Here is a 21,887-nt window from a genome sequence, read left to right on the forward strand (position 1 = left end):
TGATGGAACGAGAGAACCAACTCTCATTCACTGTCCGCTGTCCTCCACACAAGTGCTATAGCATGTACACACACACACACACACACACACACACACACACACACACACACACAGATGTACACACAAAAAAATAAGTATTTTTAGGAATTATAAAAGAACGGAGGAAGTAAACACTGGGGTAGTGTTACATTTATTCCTGATGAATATCATGAGAACCCTGCCAAGCAAATTGGAAACCCTCGGGGGCTGGAGAGGTGGCTCAGCAGTTAAGAGCACTGGCTGTTCTTCCAGAGGTCCTGAGTTCAATTCCCAGCAACCACATGGTGGCTCACAACCATCCATAATGAGATCTGGTGCCTTCTTCTGGCCTGCAAGCATACATGTAGGCAGAATACTGTACACATAATAAATAAATAAATCTTAAAAAAAAATTGGAAACCCTCTTCTGCCCAGTGTGTCTCTGACCTCTCCACTCGCCGCCCTTTCTACTTCCCTACTCTTCCAGCCCTGGTCTGCCTTAGCTAACTTTTACTCTTTCTCTAAAATTCAACTAAATGCCATCTCATTCAGGAAACCCACTATCCATCCCCTTCCTCTAGGAAGAGAGCGTTCCTTCCTTCTAACTTTGTACCCTGTATTAGTAAGGGCTCTTTAGAAGAACAAAACTTATAGAATGAATCTAGATAGATAGATAGAGAGAGAGAGAGAGAGAGAGAGAGAGAGAGAGAGAGAGAGAGAGAGAGAGAGATAGGCAGGCAGGATTTAGTAGAATGGCTTCTTACAGGCTGTGGTCCAGCTAGCCTAACAATGGCTGTCTACCAACAGAAAGGCCAAGAATCCAGTAGCTGTTCAGTCCACAAGGCCAGATGTTCAGTATACACCAGGATCTCAAAGAAGTAGGCTCTAATGCCAGGGAAGGAATGGACTTGCCAGTGACAGTAAAGGCAAGCAAGCAAAGAGCTAAGGCTTCCTTCTTCCACGACCTTTATATAGGCTGCCAGCAGAAGCCGTGGCCCAGATTAAAAGTGGATCTCTCCACCTCAAAAGATCTGGATTAAAGGTGTATCTTCCCATCTCAAAAATCCTGAATAAAAGTGGTTCTTCCCACTTGAAATGATTTGATTAAGAAAAAAATCCCTCACAGGTGTACCCAGCTGCTTGGGTTTTAGTTAATTCCAGATGTAGTCAAGGTGACAACCAAGAACAGCCTTCACATATTCTGTACTTTCTTCTACCATTCAATTTTTCACATATACGGTAATTTATATAATTTAATTTATAATATATAATATACAATTCAATAATATGTCTGTTCCCCTACTAGACTATGAATGAATCCCTCAAACGCACAGCCTTCTTTTTTTGATCTCCCATACCCAAAACTGTCAATTACACAGTAGGTGCTCAGATATTTACTATATGCACAAATATCCAAGGAAAGAAAATCAGTCACCAGATGATACATGGAGCTATAAAGCCACTCTTAAAAAGACTCCACTGGGGCTGGAGAGATGGCTCAGCAGATAAGAGTGCTGGATGCTCTTTCAGAGGACCCAGGTTCAATGCCCGGAACCCACATGGCAGCTCACAACTGTCTGTAATTCCAGTTCCAGGGGATCCAACACCCTTACACAGATGCACCAATGCAAACAAATAAATAAATAAAGTCAGCCGAGAGGAGGGAACCTCAATTAAGGAACCTCCCTCCCCAAGATGAGGCTGTAGGTAAGCCTGTAGGGCATTTTCTTAATTATTCTTCATTAGTGATTGATGGGAGGGAGAGGGCCCAGCCCATGGTGGGTGGTGCCATCCCTGGGCTGATGCTCCTAGGTTCTATAAGAAAGCAGGCTGAGCAAGCCACGATGAGCAAGCCAGTAAGCTGCACCCTTCCATGGCCTCTGCATCAGCTCCTGCCTCCAGGTTCCTGCCCTATGTGAGTTACTGTCCTGACTTCCTTCAGTGATGAACAGTAAATGTAAGCTAAATAATCCTTTCCTCCCCAAGTTCCTTTTGGGTTTCACTGGGCCTCATGGTGTTTCATTACAGCAATATTACCCTAACTAGGACAATTCATGAAAAGAAATAATTATAGAAACAGAAGAACTGGTGAGAGAGATCAGAAGGTAAAGGTGCTTGTTGCCAAACCTGGGGACTTGGGTTTGATCCTGGGAACCCATATGGAGAGATCCAATTCCCACAGAGTATCCTCAGGCTTCCAAATACATGCTGTGGCACACACACACACACGTATGTTTTCGCACACACAAATAAATAACACAATTTTTATTTTTTTAAATAAATAAATGGAATTAACTGTTTAACTTAATACAGGCTACCAAATACAAGTAAAAACCACTCACCAGGAGAGTCATTGATAGAAATGAGTTTAAGACACTCTTTCCCTACAGCATTGCATGCTAGAATAAAAGGTGTTAATTACATTCCACCCTGAAAGGCCAACCTTTCAAACCCAAACCATTACAATGTTAGAGAACTAGCTCCTCCCAGTGACAGTGTATCATCTGACACCTTTGGGAGACAAGCAAGCTACACTGTGACAGATAAGGCAGAAACAATTCCTGAGGTCATATGTCCCTTGGGCAGAATGATGGTCCCCTGAAGATGTCCACAAAATAGAAAATGTTTTACTGTGCATGGTAAAAGGGACTTAGTAGTTCTGATAATTAAGGATTTGGGGGTGAGATTATTCTGGATTATACAGTAAACCCAGTGAAATCACAGGGCTCTCATAAAGAGGGGAGCAAGAAAGTCAGAAAACAATGTGGCCAGGCGGTGGTGGCACATGCCTTTAATCCCCAGCACTCAGGAGGCAGAGGCAGATGGATCTCTTCTGTTCAAGACTAGCCCAGTCTACACAGTAAGTTCCAGGACAGCCATGGCTCTGTAGAAAGACCTTATCTCAAAAACAAACAAACAGAACAGCCAGGCTGTAGTGGTGCACGCCTTTAATCCCAGCACATGAGAGGTAGAGGCAGGTGGATCCCTGTGAGTTCCAGGACAGCCAGGACTACACAAAGAAACCCTGTCTCATAAGGAAAAAAAAAAAAAATGTGAGGTAGAGGAACAAGGATGTAACTTAGTGGTAGAATGTCTGCCTAGCATGTGAGGGGCCCTGGGTTTGATCCCCAGCACCTGTTACTCACCCTCAAAAACACACAGAAAAGGAGAAGGAGGACAGAAGCAAATCAATATCGGAGAGACAGGCAAAAAGAGGAAGATCTGATGCTAGGCAATGCTGGTTTTGGGGATGGAACTGTGAGGTAATGAAATGTAGGCTCCCTCTTAGAGGTAGAAAATTCAAGGACAGAAATTTTCCCAAGTGCTTCCAAAAGGAATTCAGTCCTAACACTAGTTTAAAAGAAAGAGGAAAAAAAAAAAAAGGAAGAAGAACCTTAAGATAAGAAATGTATGTTAATTTGTGATAGTTTATTACCAGCAGTAATATAATTACAATGTAACACGAATGCCTAAAAGCAGCAATAACTGATCAAACTTACCTTCTAAGAGGGAATGATCTCGAACAGCTTCCGCAGCTAACACAGACTTCCCACAGCCTGCCATTCCATATATGGTGACCCACCCTGGATCACCATTCAATTTCCAGAGCTTCTGCTGAATCGCATTTACCAGCTTCTTTCTAGTAACAAAAATAACTGGCCTCTGTGGTACTCCACCTTCACACAGCACAGTCCTGACTGAAATCCAAAACAAGTATGAATGAACAAAACCCTGAAGTTTTTTTTGAGTAGTTACTACTTTTGAGTAACCCTCCCATAAAGGCCAGATAAGCAAGGCTGATGCTTAGCCTCAAAATCGGCAAAACAAATATCCAAATATGACTAGAATATGAACTGCACCCTCTGATGTCTCATAACACAGAGCAAGAGTAAGCATATATTCTTCAAGATCACCACACACAACGGGAGTCTCCATCTATCCCTGCCTTATACACACTATTATTCCCTGACCCTCTGCCCTCTTCTGTCTATGTTGAATAACGGGAAGGACCAAGGGTATAGTTCAGTGGCTGAGTTTGCTTAGTACATGCAAGGTCAAGGTTGTGGGTTTGATCCCAAGTACCACAAAGCAGGGAAGGGCTGAGGGCAACAGAATGGGTCAGCAGGCAAAGGCACTTTGCACAAGTTCCACTCCTGCACGTTGTCCCCTGACCTCTACATGTGCACCATAGCACACACTGTAAGTCAATGTGTCAAAAAGAAATACTTCTTAAGACTGGAAAGAATGTACAGCGAACCATGTTTATGGAGTTCCTTTCAAAAATATAGACTTCTGGGCTAGAGAGATGGCTCAGTGGTTAAGAGCACTGGCTGTTCTTCCAGAGGACCTGGGTTCCATTCCCAGGACCCACATGGCCGCTCACAACTGTCTGTAACTCTAGTTCTAGGAAAATCCAATGCCCTCTTCTGGCCTCTGAGGACACCAGGCATACATGCAGGTAAAACACGCAGACACATAAGATGAAAGTTTTTAAATAAAAAAAATGTAAATTTCTAAAAATTCTTTTCCTGTCCCATAAAATATAAACACACAAATAAAGAAAATAATTAAGGTCCTACACATGCTCTTATCAGTTCTAAAATTTAGAGTACATATGCTACTACCTTGGCAGTCAACAGTTCACTGGACAAGAAAAAAATGTATTAACATGGACACAAATTAATATTTAGATTTGAACTTAAAATATTTTTGCACACCGGGCGGCGGTGGCACAAGTCTTTAATCCCAGCACTCGGGAGGCAGAGCCAGGCGGATCTCTGTGAGTTCGAGGCCAGCCTGGTCTACAGAGCGAGATCCAGGACAGGCACCAAAACTACACAGAGAAACCCTGTCTTGAAAAAAATATATAGAGAGGAAAAAAAAAAAATTTGCACATGCATCCTTCCATGACTTGAAATATACTTTGCAACAGTTTAACTATAATCAAACCTGCAAGCAATACAGCCATGACACAAGATATCAGGAGTACAAACCGAATGAAGTAATCCCGCCATCCGTGTCTTTGCCACTGGAAGAAGACACGAGAGGAAGGCCACAGTGAAGAAGGGCAGCAAGGTCTTTGTATCCCTCGTGGAGCAGAGCATTGTAGAATGAAATGTAGGCACCGTTGTCTTTATTAAGTATCGTCGTAATTAAAGCAGCCGCTCGCTGATATTGAGTGGTCTGAAAAAAATCCAACAGTGTGAGAGCAGAGCAGTGAAGACGTCTGCAGCGCAAATTAAGAGAACAGTGCAGACTCTGAGAGGACTGGAAACCTGAAGGAGGCACAGGATCCTCGGAGGGCTTTACCTGACTTTTCACCTTTTCCTCCTCGACTATTGTTAAAACGCTGTCACTGATCATGTGGTCCATGATGTAGGACGTCTTGATGTCCTTTTCCAGAGCTTCTCTATGTTGAAGCAAACAATTCCGGGCCTTTGCATCCATTGTCCCTCAGTCCTTTTTCTCTCTTCACTGTCAAGCATGAGCTACAGGCCAAGTGTCGAGATAGCTGTCATGACAAGAAACATGATATGTGATCAAGAAATGTAAAGAAAACAAGAATGGGGGGTGGGGGGAGGCTGGAGATAAGGTTTGTCCGTTGTAGCCTTGGTTATCCGGAAACTAGCTCTGCAGACCAGGCTGGCCTCAAACTCAGAGATCTCAGAGATCCACCTGCCTCTGCTTCTCAAGTGCTAGGATTATTAAAGATGTGTGCCACCACCACCTGGCTTTTTATTATTTTTAAATTATGGTTATATATATATATATATATATATATATATACATACATACACACACACATATTGGTTTTTTTTGAGACAGGGTTTCTGTGTGTAGCTTTGTTGCCTGTCCTGGATCTCCCTCTGTAGACCAGGTTGGCCTCGAACTCACAGAGATCCGCCTGTATATATATATATATATATATATATATATATATATATATATATATATATATATATATATATACATATATATATACATACATACACACACACATATTCGTTTTTTTTGAGACAGGGTTTCTGTGTGTAGCTTTGTTGCCTGTCCTGGATCTCCCTCTGTAGACCAGGTTGGCCTCGAACTCACAGAGATCCGCCTGGCTCTGATGGTTCGTATTTAAAGTGGAACATTACACAGCCATTTAAAATTACATGGCACATATCTCTATGCAGCATATATACTGACAAGGAAAGATGTTTCTGAGAAATAAAACCTCAAATAACACAAAATGTGTTGCAGCTCAAAAACGTACAAGAGGATGCTGAAAAGTTTGTTCATCAGTGTTTGGGAGATTTTCTTCTTTTGTAATTTTATAGTGTCATTTTTTTCAATAGACATTGGCATTTTTTACAATAAAAAAAATCTTCCTTTTCTTAAGTTTGAGGTCCTGTACAAGTTACCATACCTAATTCCTAATGTTTCAAAACTTGTTTCCTTTATCCAACCTACAACTGAGCAGCATTAGTAGCATTGCTGATCTTAGTTCTCAAAGTAGATATCAACCGCAGATCTTCATTAGTAAGCACATTCTCACAGAGCCACAGGAAATACCCTCTGACGTCATTTCTCGGACTATAGTAACAAGGAATAATATTCTTTACAGAAAGATATTTCTATTTCCTAACAACTTCCCTAAAATATAATGAAAATTATTAAGGGTATAAAGCCCAGTTCTGAATGTTTGCAAGTTCTAAACACATAAACAGAACTCCATCCAATGTTATTAAAGTGTGAATGTCTTAAATAGACTTAATCATTCCTTCAGTGCATGCTGTGTGTGTGTGTGTGTGTGTGTGTGTGTGTGTGTGTGTGTGGTGCTGGGGGTTGAACCCACTGCCTTATTTTGCACGGTGGGTAAACAATCTCCCACTAGTGCTGCATAATCTCAGCCCTCTTTCAAGACATACTGAGCCCTTCCTGAGACTAGAGAAGATTAACTCATAACCAGAAGGAATTTACAGTCTAGTAGAACAGAAAGAGAGGTAATCACAATGTGACTGTCTATATGCAAAACCAGAGACAGGCACGGAGTAATTTAGAGAGCTCGGAAGAGGGGTATCATTCAACTTAAAAAAAAAAAACTTTTTTTTGAAAAGTCATCAAATGTAGCACTTGCAAAAAGAAAAAGCATCTGTTTGTGCTTTTCAAGGTTCACAGAATGCCTAGGAATGGAATGAAATTAACTGAAGAAATCAAAGAAAAAAAAAATCAGGAACAAGACTACCATTTTCAATGTTAACATTTTTAGTCTCCACTGACAGTTGTGAAATTCATTCTGACAAAGGATATTAGGTTATGTCTAATAGTTAAGCAAAAAACACACTTTGGCAACTAAATTCCCAATTTCCTCGAGCCTTATAAAACTCAAATATGAGATTTTAAACACTCCTTTCAAACTTTACCCAACAAACTGAAATGCTAGGGGAAAATTCCCAGGGCCACACCCCTTGGAGGGCCACATCAAGAGAGAAAGTCAAACTGTCTCAGAGACACAGAACACACACTGAAGGCTGTCTGTCCAGGAAAAACAGTAACAGTGGTCTACTTCCTCCTTCGATAATCTCTCTTCCTGATCCAGGAGCAGGATGGTTATCCAATATCCCCGCGTTCCCTCACCTTCAGTCCCGGGGTTCTACGACAGAACTCGCGAAGAGCCTGTCTGGAGGGGGTCGGGGAGAGGAGGGGAGGGGAGGGAGGGAAACTTACCCAAGCCTTTGCACCGAGGTTGTGCTGGGAAGAGCAGCCCCGGGAGGGTCAGGAGCTGATCACCGATCGCCTTGGGGCAGCCCCGGGAGGGTCAGGAGCTGATCACCGATCGCCCTAGAGCAGCCCGGGCATGCAGCGACCCCGCGCCCCGGGCAGGTCCTGATACCTCAGGTGCCTCACCTGGGTATCGGCCGCTCGGGGCGCAGGGGGATGCCGGGGACTTCCGAGCGGCGGCGGCGGCGGCGGCGAGGGGGTGGTCCCCTCGGCGGGCAGACCCCACAGGGTTGCCTCTGGCCTTCACCGGAGCTAACCTCGACCCGGGGACACAAAAGCACCGCCACTCCGGCCGCCGCTTCTCAAACCCTCCGGCGGGAGCTGCCCGGGCGGGAAGCGGGCGCCGCTCGGCACGCTGCCGCGACTGTCTCCGATGGGATCGTCGCGGGTCGCGGACGGCACACGCCTCCCGCAGCCGACCCTCCCCTCTTCACACCCCCTCTGAAGCGCGGAGAAAGCCAGGGGTCCGGTCCGCTCGCCGCCTCCGGGTCCCCGCCTCAGGCCCGCGGAGCGCTCAAACACAGCGCCGGGCCCGCCCAGTCCGGACGGCGCGCGCCCCCGCGCCCCCGCGCCCCCGCGCACGCAGATCCGCTCGCCGAGGGCCGGCCGCCGCGCGCGCCCCGCCGGGCGCGTGCCCGCAAGCCCCGCCCCCCCACCCACCGGACCCTCCCCTCCCCCGGGGAGCGTCTTCGCATGCGCGCGGCGTGGGCGGGGCCGAGGCGCGGGGGGGCGCGCCCGGCGGGACGTGGCACGCTCGGCCCCGCCCCTCGCGTCGCGTCCCCGCAGCCGGCGCGCCCCCCGCGAGCTTGCCTTCCCAGACGGGTTAGCGGAACCCGGAGGCGGGAGGCGGGGCGGGGCGGGGGGCGGGGCTGGCTTGTGGGCGTGGCCCGGCCTGGGAGCGGGGCGGGGCTCCTGGAGGCTTGCTGCAGCCACGTCCCGCGGTACCCCAGGGGAAGCCGACCCCGGCTTGGAGATCCTCAGGGTTGCAGACATGTCCGAGGTGAAGAGCCGGAAGAAGCCGGGGCCCAAGGGGGCTGCCGCCGAGCCCGAGAAGCGGAGCGATGGCAGGAAGAACCCCGAAGCACCGGGAGGCGCGGGCTGGGCGGACCCCCGCACCGGGCTCAGCTTGCTGTCGCTGGCGACGTGCCTGGGCCTGGCCTGGTAAGTGCTCGAGGCCGCAGGCCGTGGGTCGAGCCTCGCGTGGGCGCCCCGCTCCTCGCGCCAACCCACTCTTGCTTGAGCGCGTTCATTTAATTCTGTTCTGCTAGCATGCTCCTGTCGCTGCCCCCTAAAGTCTAGGAACGAGTCACCCCGAGACTCGACCCACACTTTCTTCAGTGCCTACTATGCACACACGTCACAAGTTTGCACATAGCTAAAAACCGCTACTTCCTGTCCACTCTGCAGCTTTGCCGGTAAATTTGCCCCACCCCACACCCCACACCCCACCCCGCAAAAATAAAAGAAAACCGTACAAGGGAAATGTCTGGAATCTAAAAATAAAAGTTCGTTGTTGCTGACCAACAAATGCTGATGCTTTCTCCTATTTAGAGCAGTGTGCCTCCATTAAAACTATAGTCCTTTTTTTAAGATTAATTTTTATCTGTGTACATGAGTGTGTCTGTGTGTTCATGCACTTGTGTACAGGTGCGCAAGGAGCCCACAAGAGGGTGTCAGATCCCAGGAGCTGAGGTTACAAATGGTTGTAAGCCACAAGACATGCATGCTCTTAACAGTTGAGCCATCTCTCCAACCCAGAGACTATATAATCTTATTCCTAAATTACAGGTTGAACTGTATGTAGCACTGTAAAGAATACTTCTTTTCAGTTCAGACTAAACATTCATAGTTTTTGGTTTTTCGAGACAAGGTTTCTCTGTAGTTTTGGTACCTGTCCAGGATCTCGCTCTGTAGACCAGGCTGGCCTCGAATTTACAGAGATCCGCCTGGCTCTGCCTCCCCAGTGCTGGGATTAAAGGTGTGCACCACCACCGCCCGGCACATTCATAGTTTTTAAACCAAGCACATATTGATGATATATTAGTGTAATATGGAATAATCTCTAAAGTAAGACCGATTTTATTTTCTTCCGTGTTTCTTAGGAATAACCTACTTCATCTGCATAACAAGACTGATACATTAATACATTTTTCATCATTGACAATTATTTAGTAAGAGAGCTAATAGAATTCAGAAGAGGCTCCAGGCTAGAATATTTTTGATGCTAGTGCATTCCATTTTCGTTTACTGGTGACATCCCAAGCCCTGGGGTTTGGGAGGTGTATGGTTAAGTAGTTGGTTTGGTTTTTTTGAGACAAGGTCTTAGGTAGCCTAGGCTGGACTGGAACTCAACTATGTAGCTGAAGATGACATTGAACCCCTGATCCTCCTGCCTCTACCTCCCAAGTGCTGGGTTACAGGCATTTGCCACCATACCCTGCTTGAATACTGAGTTGTTGTTTTTTTTTTTTTCAGTTAATAAAAACTTGTTAAAATGAAGTGGGGATCATTGTTCTCTTTAAAAGGAACTTTATTTAATGATGGTATTAGTATTTGTGGAATATATTAATTTTGATCTGAAAAAGAATAAATGTGTTGGATTTGCTGTTTTAAATAAACTACTCGTGCCTTAAAATGTGTGACCTTTTTTAGGTAAAGGGGCATGGTACATTTTGGATTGGAAAAGAATATTACTGAGTTGGTTCACTCTAGGGTAGTGTATCTCAACCCCGTTGGGGTCATATATCAATATTTACATTACGATTCATAACAGTAGCAAAATTACAGTTATGAAGTAGCAATGAAAATAATTTTATGGCTGGGGGTCACCACAACATAAAGAACTATATTAAAGGGTCGCAGCATTAGAAAAGTTGAGAACCACTGTCCTAGGGCTTAATAAAAGTGGTTTTAGCTGCTTTTAATTATTATGTAGTTCCCATTAATTAGAGAAAGCCTCATAATTCATGAAGTAAACTATATCACAAAACATTCAGCTTTTCAGTAATTCTATTAGAGTTCAAAAGATTGTTCAGTAGGGCCAGCAAGATGGCTTATCTGGTAAAGGCATTTGTCCTGCAAAGCCAAAGGAGAGCCTGAATTCCATCCCTCACACTCACAGTGGAAGAGGAGAATTCTATCATAAAAGTTGTCCTCTGACCTCTACACATACTCAATGAAAGACCTATGACCCCACACATAAATAAAAAATAGTAATAAGGTGGAGAGCGATTGAGAAAGGTAACCAACACCTGCCTCTGACCTACACACACACACACACACACACACACACACACACACACACTCACACACTCAAGCTTCAAAAGGAAACTAAAAGAATAAAACTTGAAAAGGCATGCCTAATCTCAGCAATTTTAGTATAAGGGAATAGGAAGACAAAACACTGCTTAGATTTTTGTATAAGCTGAGCTCTGTCTTTGCAAAATGATTTTTTTAAAATGCCAAATCAAAGTTATAAAGCTAGAGTATAGTTCAGTGGTAAGGCACTTGCCTAATGTGCATGAGGCCTTAGGTTCTGTCCCCAGCATTACCCAAAAAAAAAAGTTTATACATCTTTTAAATAGGTGGAGCCTATGATTATTACAAAAACAGTTAATGGTTACTTGTTCTTGGAAAGTGTTTTACCCCTAGACTGAAATACATACATTTATTTATTTATATAAACTAGTTGCTGTTTTTAGCAAAATTTTTACGGTAAATTTGGGGACAAACTTGAACCTAGCAGGGTATTTGCAAGCATGTCTCAAATATTTCTCATCTCATAAAATTGCTTATGGCACACTGGAATTTTAACAGCCATTGATCTCTTTACATAACACATAGATAATAAGCATCTAACACATACTTCAGGATCTAGAAATTGGCCCACCAGATCTTTATTAAATACTCTACTTAGTCTATTCTGGTTGTTAAAACAGAAAATAAGTGTGTCAATATAAACTGCTTTTCCATCCCATACTTTGTATGATTAAGCTAGTTAGGGGGCAAAGATCTCAAACCCTTGTGTAGAGGGAATCTTAGAAGGTCTTATTAATAAAATCAAACCCAGGCAGGTATTGGGGTGAACGCTGGAAAATCAGAGAACCAGAACAAGCCACAGCTAACCTCACCTGGCCAACTTCTCAACTGGTCTTGTTTCCTCAGACTGGAAGCCTCTGTGTCCTCATATCCAAATGGCTCTCAGCTGAACTGTACTGCTAGAAGCCTGAAAGCTTAACCAGCCAAATGCTTAACCAGGCCAAATGCTTCTAGTTTCTGGTTCTCATGCCTTATATACCTTTCTGCTTTCTACCACCACTCCCTGGGATTAAAGGCTCACTTTCTAGGATTAAAGGCGTGTGTCACCATGCCTGGTCGTTTCCAGTGTGGCCTTGAACTCACAGAGATCCAGAGGGATTTCTACCGCTGGAATGCTAGGATTAAAGGTGTGAGTGTCACCATTTTCTAGCCTTTGTATCTAGTGGCTGTTCTGTCTTTGACTCCAGATAAGGTTATTAGGGTGCACAATATTTTGGGGAACACAATACCACCACACCCTTGCACTGACGACATGTTTTCAGAAACCGTTTAATGATTTGAAACTTGTTTGAAAAATACAAAGTACATAACAAACCTAAAAGTGTATTACTTTCATCTTTCCATTAAAGTCTAGATTTATTTTCTGTCTTAGTTACTTTTCTATTGCCACAACAAAACACCATGACCAAGGCAACTTATAAAAGCATTTAATTCAGGGCTCATGGTTCCAGAGGGTTAGTCCATGACTATCATGGAGGGGAGCATGATGGGAAGCAGGCATGCTGCTGGAGCAGTACTGGAGTACTTAAATCTGATCCCCAGGCAAGAAGCAGAGACAGAGTGTGGGCTAATGGGGAAATGGAAGGGGCTTTGAAACCTCAAAGCTCACCCAGTGACACACCTCTTACAACAAGGCTGTAATCAGACTTTTTCTTGGGCAGCCAGCTCACAAACAATGACATGGAGACTTCTTATTAATTATGAAAGCTTGGCTGTTAGCTTAGGCTTGTTCCTAACCAGCTCTTATAACATAAATTAACCCATTTATGTTAACTACGTAGCATTAGCTCTCTTCTTTCTTGCACCTCCTATTTCCTCTCCATGTCTCCAGGTGTCTCCTCCCTTCTTCTTCCCAGAGTCCTCTCTGTCACCAGAAGTCCCACCAAACCTCTTCCTGTCTAGCTGTTGACAATTTTGCTCTTTACTAAACCAATCAGAAGGTACCTTGGCAAAGACACATCTTCACAGTGTAAATGAATACTCCACATTTCCCCCTTTTTGTCTAAATAAAAAGAAATGGGTTTTAACTCTAACATAGTATAACTATATACAATAAGAACAATTATCTAGGGCTGGAGAGATGGCTTAGCAGTTAAGAGCACTGGCTGCTCTTCAAAGTTCTTGAGTTCAATTCCCAGCAACCACATGGTAGCTCACAACCATCTGTAATGAGATCTGGCACGCAGGCAGAACATTTTAAAAAGAAAAAAAAAAAAAAGAACAATTATCAAGTAAGAATTACATTCACAATGTCCTGTCCATTTGTATTTAACAAATTTGGAGAAAGTACTCTATTATCTATCCCATCCTGGTGAGTCCAAAATTTTAGGCCTAAACCACTTTCTATCCTAACTTGTATTACCAACCTAAAAATATCTTTTTAGACCTCAAAACATTTTCTTAGAGAAACAATTTAAGCTGTTATGTCTTTCAACCTTATATGCTTTATGCCTCTTTTGTAAGTTTCTTTTCTGAATTTATTAACAAGGAAAACTAACTATAACTATCTAGTCTTCAACCCCATCAAAGATCCAAGAAGGATATAATATTACCTGAGTAATAGGAAATGTAGAGCAAGTAACTTCCAAAACTATGGAAAAGACAAAAACATCTAGCTCCCTAGACAGTTACCCAAGGTTCCTCTGCAATATTGCGACATCCATCTTCGGCCTACAGGTCTAGAATATCTGATAGATTTTTCTGTGAAGCAGGAATTTTTAAGGACTGTCCTACTTTGTCTTGGCAAAGTTTAGCAGTCTCTTTGTTTTGTGTCCTGTTTGTCCAATTTAGACAGCATACTGTGAGTAGTCAAGGCAAGGGCAATTTCTTGCCCAGTGGCTAACTCCGCCACAACAAAAGCAAATTCCATAAGGAGTTTCTTCAATGCCCATCATCCTTTTTTGAAGTAAATTGGTACTGCCAGGAGGAGATGTATCTCGCTGTCCTGAAAAGCCTTAAGTTATTGAAACATCTTGAATGCCATATTCTGTAGGTCTCTGAAGTGTTTGAAGACCACCTATCTATCTAAAATATATCTCTGTTTAACCTTGAAAATATAGCTAACATAACTACAAGTTTGATTATTATAGATAAATAACTACTTATCTGTGTTTCTTGATTATACATTACATTTTCTTTTTTTTTTTTTTAAAGATTTATTTATTATGTATACAGTGTTCTGTCTGGATGTATCCCTGCAGGCCAGAAGAGGGCACCAGATCTCATTACAGATGGTTGTAAGCCACCATGTGGCTGCTGGGAATTGAACTCAGGACCTTTAGGAAGAGCAAGCAGTGCTCTTAACCTCTGAGCCATCTCTCCAGCTCCACATTACATTTTCAAATGAGCTGCATAGGTACATTACCTTAAACAAGAGTAGAAACATATATACAGTATAACAAAAATAACCTTAAATTTGTATCAATATATAAAAATCCATACCAATGTAAAATATTGGAAATTAATAGTTACTTTTTAGTTTAAAGCAGATTCAATAATATACCCTTTTATCCTATCCTTTCCATACTCCCCCCCTTTTTTTTTGAGAAAGAGATCCTTAAATACAACCTTCCTTGCTTAGTTTCCTCTCTTACCATGACCCATAACAATTTACAACCAACCCCACTAAACCATGACAAACATTCATAACCCACCAAATGACCAAAAATCACCCACCCCAACTCTTGGGAATGTGAACATTGTATTCTTAAAATTACCTTCTGTTTTCTGGGGGCAACTGCATCTTTAGGGGACCCTGAGAAAATTGAGATAATGGTCAAGTCCTGGGAAAACTAGATGTAACATTGGTTGTCTAGTCTGTGTGTAATGGGAAAGTGCGGGGCTTATCTCAAGTCCTGGCTGGAGTAGTCTATGAGGCTGGACCATCTAAGCTAGCAGCTTTGAAGTTGTTCTGGATGCAGAATTTTGAGGAAACTGTAACAGAGGCATTCTGAGACGCTGGATCACCTGGGCTACTTGTCTTTATTGGTGTCTGGTGTTGCATGATATTTTGTTTGTGCTCTAACAAATAAAACTTGCCTGGAGATCAGAGGGCAGAACTAGCTACTAGTTAACCATAGAGGTCAGACAATGGTGGCACACACCTTTGATTCCAGCACATGGGAGGCTCAAGCCTTTAATCTCAGCACTAGGGAGGTGGAGACAGGAGTATAAGGTGGGTGGAGACAGGATCTCAGCCCCTATTCGGTCTGAGGATTCATAGAGGTGAGAAATCTCCTAGTGGCTGGCTGCTCTGCTTCTCTGATCTTTCGACTTTCACCCTAATATCTGACCCTGGGTTTTTATTGTTAAGACTAATTAGGATCGCACTTCAGTCTGGTCCTTTTTTTTCTTTCCTGAAAACACATGAACTTTTAAAAGTAACATATATATCTGCATTAACACAAGTATGAAATATACAGTGTGCACAAGTCAGTTAAAGATGATTTTTTTGTTTTATGTTTGAGCAGGTAAAAGGCATCTGTCAACTTTATAAGTCCATTTGGACTGCATAACCAAACCTCTATCCATGTCATATGAAAGGATGGCATGTAGTATAAGTCATGAAGCTCCTATAGCCAACAATATTTATCATGTTTCATCCAGTCTCAGAGCTGTTCCCATAGTAGAGGGATCAGCATAGATGTCAGCTGACCTGTATTCTTTCTTGGTTTCTTTTTTCATGTCTGTAGCCAAGATTTTCAGGAGGTCTCCCTCAATCAAATCTGATCTTTATTAATTTTAAAGAGAACCATAACTTTTTGTTTCCTGTGGAAACAAAGGCACAACCTCTCCTCCTACACAACATCTTTCTAACTTTCATTTTGAAGTTAAGACATTCTTGAAATATATAGGTTGGTTTAATTTAGCAGTTTCCACAATCCAATGTCTCTCAGGAGCTTTTTTTTTTTTTTTTTTGGTACGTTAGCATTTAAAAAATTCCAAGTCAACAAAGCATCATACAGGATCCAGATACCCTGTATATTTCCCATCTTTCTGTGGCTTGTTCCTTTTATATTACTTTACTCTCTCTTTAAAGACTTCACTTTCTTATTTTTAAACTATTTATTTTCCTATGACTGTCTATACCCACTTTCTTTTCTTTCTTCAGCATCTAAGCACATTTTTAAGCATACTGTATCTGTTTAGAGGTTTTCTCAGTCTGGGCCTGACTTTATTGCATGCCTGCAGAATTCTCTGCCTGTGGGAGACAAACCTTGAATAACTAGGCTACTGCTGCAGAGTGGCACTGGTGTCTGGCTCCGCCCGCCTGGGCTCTGTGAGAGCCTAGCCTCATGTCAGCAGGTATGGGCTCTGTGAGAGCCTAGCCTCATCAGCAGGTATGGGCGGGAGCGTGCTTACTGCCCCAGCTCTGGGGGTTTGCTGAGTCCCAACACCAGGCGTTTTTTTTTTTTTTTTGCCTAACAAGGTGGCTGCTCAAGTACTCTGCTGCACAATGGGGCCTCCTAAAAGAGCCACACCCCTGTACACTGCACCTACCTAAAAGACCTTGGTCACCAGAAAGCCGTGTTCGACTCAGTGTCCTGAACTCTTTTTTTCTTTTCTTTTTCTCTCTTTCTTTTCTTTTCTTTTTTTTATATCTGTAGCTTTCTCAGGACTTATATGGATATATGTGGCCCCACATTGGGCACCATATGTAATCGGACTTTTCTTTGGGCCTCCATCTCACAAATAATGACACAGAGACTTATTAATTATGAAAGCTTGGCCTTTAGCTTAGGCTTGTTCCTAACTGGTTCTTATAACTTAAATTAGCCTGTTTATATTAATCTATGATCTATCATATGGCATAACCTTTCTTCTGTCTTGTTTATCATACTTCCTGTCTCTTCTCTGTGTCACCTGGCATCTCCTCCCTTCTTCTTCCCAGAGTCCTCTCTGTCCCTGGAAGTCCCACTGAAAATCTTCCTGCCTAGCTATTGGCAATTTAGCACTTTGTTGAACCAATCAGAAGGCAACTTGGTAAAGATGCATCTTCACAGTGTAAACAAATATTCTACAACACAAGGCAACACCTCCTAATCCTTCCCAAATAGTTCCACCAACTGGGGACTAAGTATTCAGATATATGAACCTATGGGAGCCTTTCTCAAACTACCAAATCATCCTATTACCAACTTGATAATATTGAAGATGACAGTTGCCCAAAAACATGTGCTGTTTGTTTTTTGGCTCTGTACTCTTTGGTGGGGGGTGCCACCCAGCTCCCAAATCACTCAAGAGGCTTATTCTTAATTATAAATGCTCAGTCTTAGCTTGGCTTGTTTCTAGCCAGTTTTTTCTTAACTTTAATTATCCCATCTACCTTGTGCCTCTGGGCTTTTCCCATTCTTTTACTTCTGTAAACCTTACTCTTACTCCGTGGCTTGCTGTGTAGCTGAGTGACTGGCCCCTGGAGTCCTCCACTTTCTCTGGCTCCTTCCTTTCTCCTCCCAGATTTCTCCTTCTATTTATTCTCTCTGCCTGCCATCCCTGCCTATACCATTTAGTTCTTTATTAGACAGACCATCAGGTGTTTTAGGCACAATAACACAGCTTCACAGAGTTAAACAAATGCAACATAAACAAAAGTAACACACCTTAAAATAATATTCTACAACAGAAATGACATATACCTTATCTGGAGAGATGGCTCAGTGGTTAAAAGTGCTTATTGCTCTTGCAAAGGAGCCAAGGTCAGTTCCCAGTACCCACATGGCAACTCACAACCTGCCATAATTCCAGTTCCATGGAATAAAGTGCCCTCTTCTGTCTTCCACAGGCTCTACACACACACAATAAACTCTTGCAAGAACGTACACTGTGCCAGGCAGTGATACCTTTAATCATAGCGTTTCAGAGGCAGAAGTAGACAGATCTCTGAGTTGGAGGCCAGCATGGTCTACAGAGTGAGTTCCAGGACAGCTAGGGCTACACAGAGAAAGTCTGTCTCAAAGAGCGCACGCATGCACGCGCGCAGCGCGCGCGCGCGCGCGCGCACACACACACACACACACACACACACTGTATCAGGGTTCTTCAAGGCACAGAACTGCTAGAATTAACATATATATTAAAGAGAGTTTGTTAGACTGGCTTACAAATTGTGGTCTGAATAGTCCAATAGCTGTCTCACAACAGAAAGGCTGAGAATCCAGTAATTGTTCAATCCACGAGGCTGGATATCTCAGTAGTCCAAATCTGGCACTGGAGCCCTGGAGCACTCCTGGAGAGGTGCTGATCTTCAGTCTACATTGGAATCCTGAAGAAGCTGAATTTAATACCAGCCTCAGCAACAGGACAGTGAGAGTGAGAACAAGCAGGCAAAAAGCAAAAGTTTCCATCTTCCATGACCTCTTATGTGGTCAGCCACCAGAAGGAGTGGCCCAGATTTAGGGTGAGTCATCCTGTTTCAAATAATCTGATTAATAAAACCCCTCACACTGGGTGTCAGTGGTGCACGCCTTTAATCCCAGCACTCGGGAGGCAGAGCCAGGTGGATCTCTGTGAGTTCGAGGCCAACCTGGGCTGCAGAGTGAGTTCCAGGACAGGCAACAAAGCTGCACAGAGAAACCCTGGGGAGGGGGAGGAGACACCCCTCACAGGAGTGCCAGAAGCTTGGGTTGATTCCAGATGCAGAAAAGCTGACAACCAAGATTAGCTATCATACACATATACACAAACAACAGTGTGCTTTCAGAAAGTTAAAATGTTAGAATTTAGGAAGGTGAAGTGGCTCGGGTATTTACCACCAAGCCTGGTAAGTACAGTCTGGGGCTCACATGGCGGAAGGAAAGAATCAACATCCAACAGTTCCCCTCTGACCTCCCCTCTCACCATGAGTGGTACAGGTGACCACACATAATAAATGATTTTTTACTTTTTTTTTTAATGTTAGGACTTTACTAAACAAGATACAAGCTTATTTAATTACATAAAAACTTGAGCAACCAAAAATTCCAATATGAAGATTCTCTGGAAATTTAACAGATTATAACTTGTTTTTGTAAGTCTTTTATGGTATTTATAATACAAGTCAAAAGCTCTTTGTATGTGGGTGTGATATATGCAGCTGCATGCTGTACATATATGGAGACCAGACGTCAACATCTATGCCTACCACTGCTGACCTAATTGTTTTGACATATACTCTGACTGAACCCAGAACTCACCAGTTGGCCAGTGATCCTCTTGTCTCTAACCCTCTCTTCCCATGCACTGGGGTTACAGACACCTGGCTTTTGGTTTGATTTGGTATTTTTTTGGTTTTGGTTTTGGTTTCGTTTTGTTTTTTTTCTTTGAGACAGGGTTTCTCTTTATAACAGTCCTGGCTGTTCTGGAACTCTCTGTAGACCAGGCTGGCCTCAAATTCAACAGAGATTGGCCTGTCTCTGCCTCCAGAGTGTTGGGATTAAAGGTGTGCGCCACCACTGCCCCACACAGTGTATGTTCTTGCAAGAGTTTATGTTCACCGTGTGTGTGTGTGTGTGTGTGTGTGTGTGTGTGTGTGTGTGTGTGTGTGTGTGTGTGTGTGTGTGCAGAGCCTGTGGAGGACAGAAGAGGGCACTTTATTCCATGGAACTGGAATTATGGCAGGTTGTGAGTTGCCAGCACCTGGCTTCACATCTGGCTTTTATGAGAGTGTTGGAGATCTGAACTCAGGTCCACATGCTTGAGGAGCAAGCACTTTGCTTACTGAACCATCTTCCCAGCTCCTCAAAAGCTCTTTTTTGTTTGTTTGTTTGTTTGTTTGTTTGTTTGTTTTTCGAGACAGGGTTTCTCTGTGTAGTTTTGGCACCTTTCCTGGATCTCACTCAGTAGCCCAGGCTGGCCTCGAACTCACAGAGATCCGCCTGGCTCTGCCTCCCGAGTGCTGGGATTAAAGGCGTGCACCACCACCGCCTGGCCAAAAGTTAAAAAGCTCTTTTAACAAGTAATAGGGAAAAAAAAAAAAAAACAAGTAATAGGACTCAGGGTTTTTTCTCTCATCCAGTATAACTTTCTCTATAAATCTTTTAAAATCTTAGCTAGTTTTATTTCCAGTTCTTTTGTTACTAGTGTTAGTTTCATATAAAATATAGGGTTGACTTTAAACACCTTCTGGTTTTTGTTGGATGATTTCGTTCGATTTGAATTTTGGTTTTTGTTGAGATGGGGTTTCACTGTGTAGCCCTGAGTGGCCTGGAACTCATTATGTAGGCCTCCCAAGTGCTGGGATTAAAGGCATGTGTCATGCTTGGCTTTTTTTTTACATCCCCATCGAAGTTTCCCCTCCCTCCTCTCCTCCCATCCCCTCCCCTGAGTCTGCCTGCTCCTCTCAGTCGTTTCTCTTTTGTTACTGTTCAGAAAGGGCAGAGCATGGCTTATCAAGTTGCAGTAAGACTCAGCACCTCCCCTTGTATTAAGTCTGGGTAAGGCAATCCATTATGAGGAAAAGGGTCCCAAGAGCCAGACAAAGTGTTACGGACAGCCCCTGCTCCCATTGTTAGGAGTCCCACAAATAGACCAAGCTACACAACTGTCACATGTATGTAAAGGGCCTAGGTCAGTCCCGTGCAGGCTCCCTGGTTGTTGGTTCACTCTGTGAGTTCCTATGAGCCCAGGCTAGTTGTTTCTGTGAAGAGTTTTTTTGTGATGTCCTTGACCCCCTGGCTGCTACAGTCCTTCCTCCCTCTCTTCAGCAGGATTCCCTGAGCTCAACCTAATGTTTGGCTGTGGGTCTCTGTATCTTTTCCATCAGTTACTGGATGAAGGCTCTTTGGTAACAGTTGTGGTAGTCACCAATCTGATCACAGGAGATGGCCAGTTCAGGTTATGTATCCACTATCACTAGGAGTCTTAGCTGGGGTCACCCTTGTAGATTCCTGGGAGTTTCCCTGGCACCAGGTTTCTACCTGATCCCCAAATGCCCCCCATATCAAGACATCTCTTTTAATACTCTCCCCTCGCCATCCACCCTCCAACCCAACCCCTCAAGTTCCCATGCCCACCTGCCTCAAATCTACCTAGGAGATCTATTTCCCCTTCCCAGGGAAATCCATGCATCCCTCTTTGGGCCCTTCTTGTTACCTAGCCTCTCTGGGGCTGTGGATTGTAGCATGGTTATCCTTTATAGTTAATTTCCACTTATGAGTAAATACATACCATGTGTGTCTTTCTGGGTCTGGGTTACCTCACTCAGGATGATTTTTTTTTCTAGTTCCATCCATTTGCCTGAAAATTTCCTGATGTTATTGTTTTTAACAGCTGAGTAGTACTCCATTATGTAAATGTACCACATTTTCTTTATCCATTCTTCAGTTGAGGGACATCTAGATTGTTTTCGGGTTTTGGCTGTTATGAATAATGCTGCTGTGAACATAGTTGAGCTAGTGTCCTTGTGGTATGATGGAGCATCCTTTGGGTTGATGGGGTATATGCACTGTGTGGACCACATCTTCCTTTTCCTGCATCACTAGCACTACGTCAGCTGTGTGCTGCTTGTGTGTATGATCTACTTGTAGCAAGGGTGTGAGAGGCTAACCTGGAGGAGAAGGAGGAGGAAAGTATCAGAGGTATTTCCACTAACCTGACACTATGCAAGCATTAATGCTTGACTCTGAAGAGAAAGACAACAGTAAACAGTCCAATAATAAAAAACCCTTAGCCAGGCATGGTTGCTTAATCCTGTAATCTCAGTACTTGGGAGGCTGGGACAAGAAGATCAGGGCTTCAAGAGATTAGTTAATCCTGGCTACACAGTGGTTTGAGGCCAGCCTGAGCTACATGAGACACCGCCTACAAAAAAT

General features: G+C 43.5%; 2 protein-coding genes across 4 annotated transcripts in view; one reads left to right on the forward strand and one right to left on the reverse strand.

Annotated features, from left to right (window-relative positions):
* Apaf1 (apoptotic peptidase activating factor 1) overlaps positions 1 to 8,287 on the reverse strand; it is an 88,235-nt gene extending 79,948 nt beyond the window's left edge. The window contains exons 1-4 of one of the 2 annotated variants that reach the window (XM_052753103.1): positions 7,729 to 8,287; positions 5,329 to 5,530; positions 5,013 to 5,202; positions 3,519 to 3,716 (exon numbers count right to left, since the gene is read on the reverse strand). In XM_052753103.1, the coding sequence (XP_052609063.1) occupies positions 3,519 to 3,716; positions 5,013 to 5,202; positions 5,329 to 5,466 (526 nt within the window). In that variant the 5' untranslated portion in view covers positions 5,467 to 5,530; positions 7,729 to 8,287. The remainder of the gene's footprint in view (positions 1 to 3,518; positions 3,717 to 5,012; positions 5,203 to 5,328; positions 5,531 to 7,728) is intronic. The other variant, XM_052753102.1, reaches the window with a different exon arrangement.
* A 366-nt stretch (positions 8,288 to 8,653) lies between these two features.
* The window catches only part of Ikbip (IKBKB interacting protein), a 30,865-nt gene continuing 17,631 nt past the window's right edge, over positions 8,654 to 21,887 (forward strand). The window contains exon 1 of one of the 2 annotated variants that reach the window (XM_052753109.1): positions 8,654 to 8,943. In XM_052753109.1, coding sequence (XP_052609069.1) covers positions 8,774 to 8,943 — 170 coding nt within the window. In that variant the 5' untranslated portion in view covers positions 8,654 to 8,773. The remainder of the gene's footprint in view (positions 8,944 to 21,887) is intronic. The other variant, XM_052753111.1, reaches the window with a different exon arrangement.

The sequence above is a fragment of the Peromyscus californicus genome, unplaced genomic scaffold (assembly GCF_007827085.1).
Source record: "Peromyscus californicus insignis strain IS unplaced genomic scaffold, ASM782708v3 Scaffold_24__1_contigs__length_46423439, whole genome shotgun sequence".
Taxonomy (NCBI): Eukaryota; Metazoa; Chordata; class Mammalia; order Rodentia; family Cricetidae; genus Peromyscus; species Peromyscus californicus.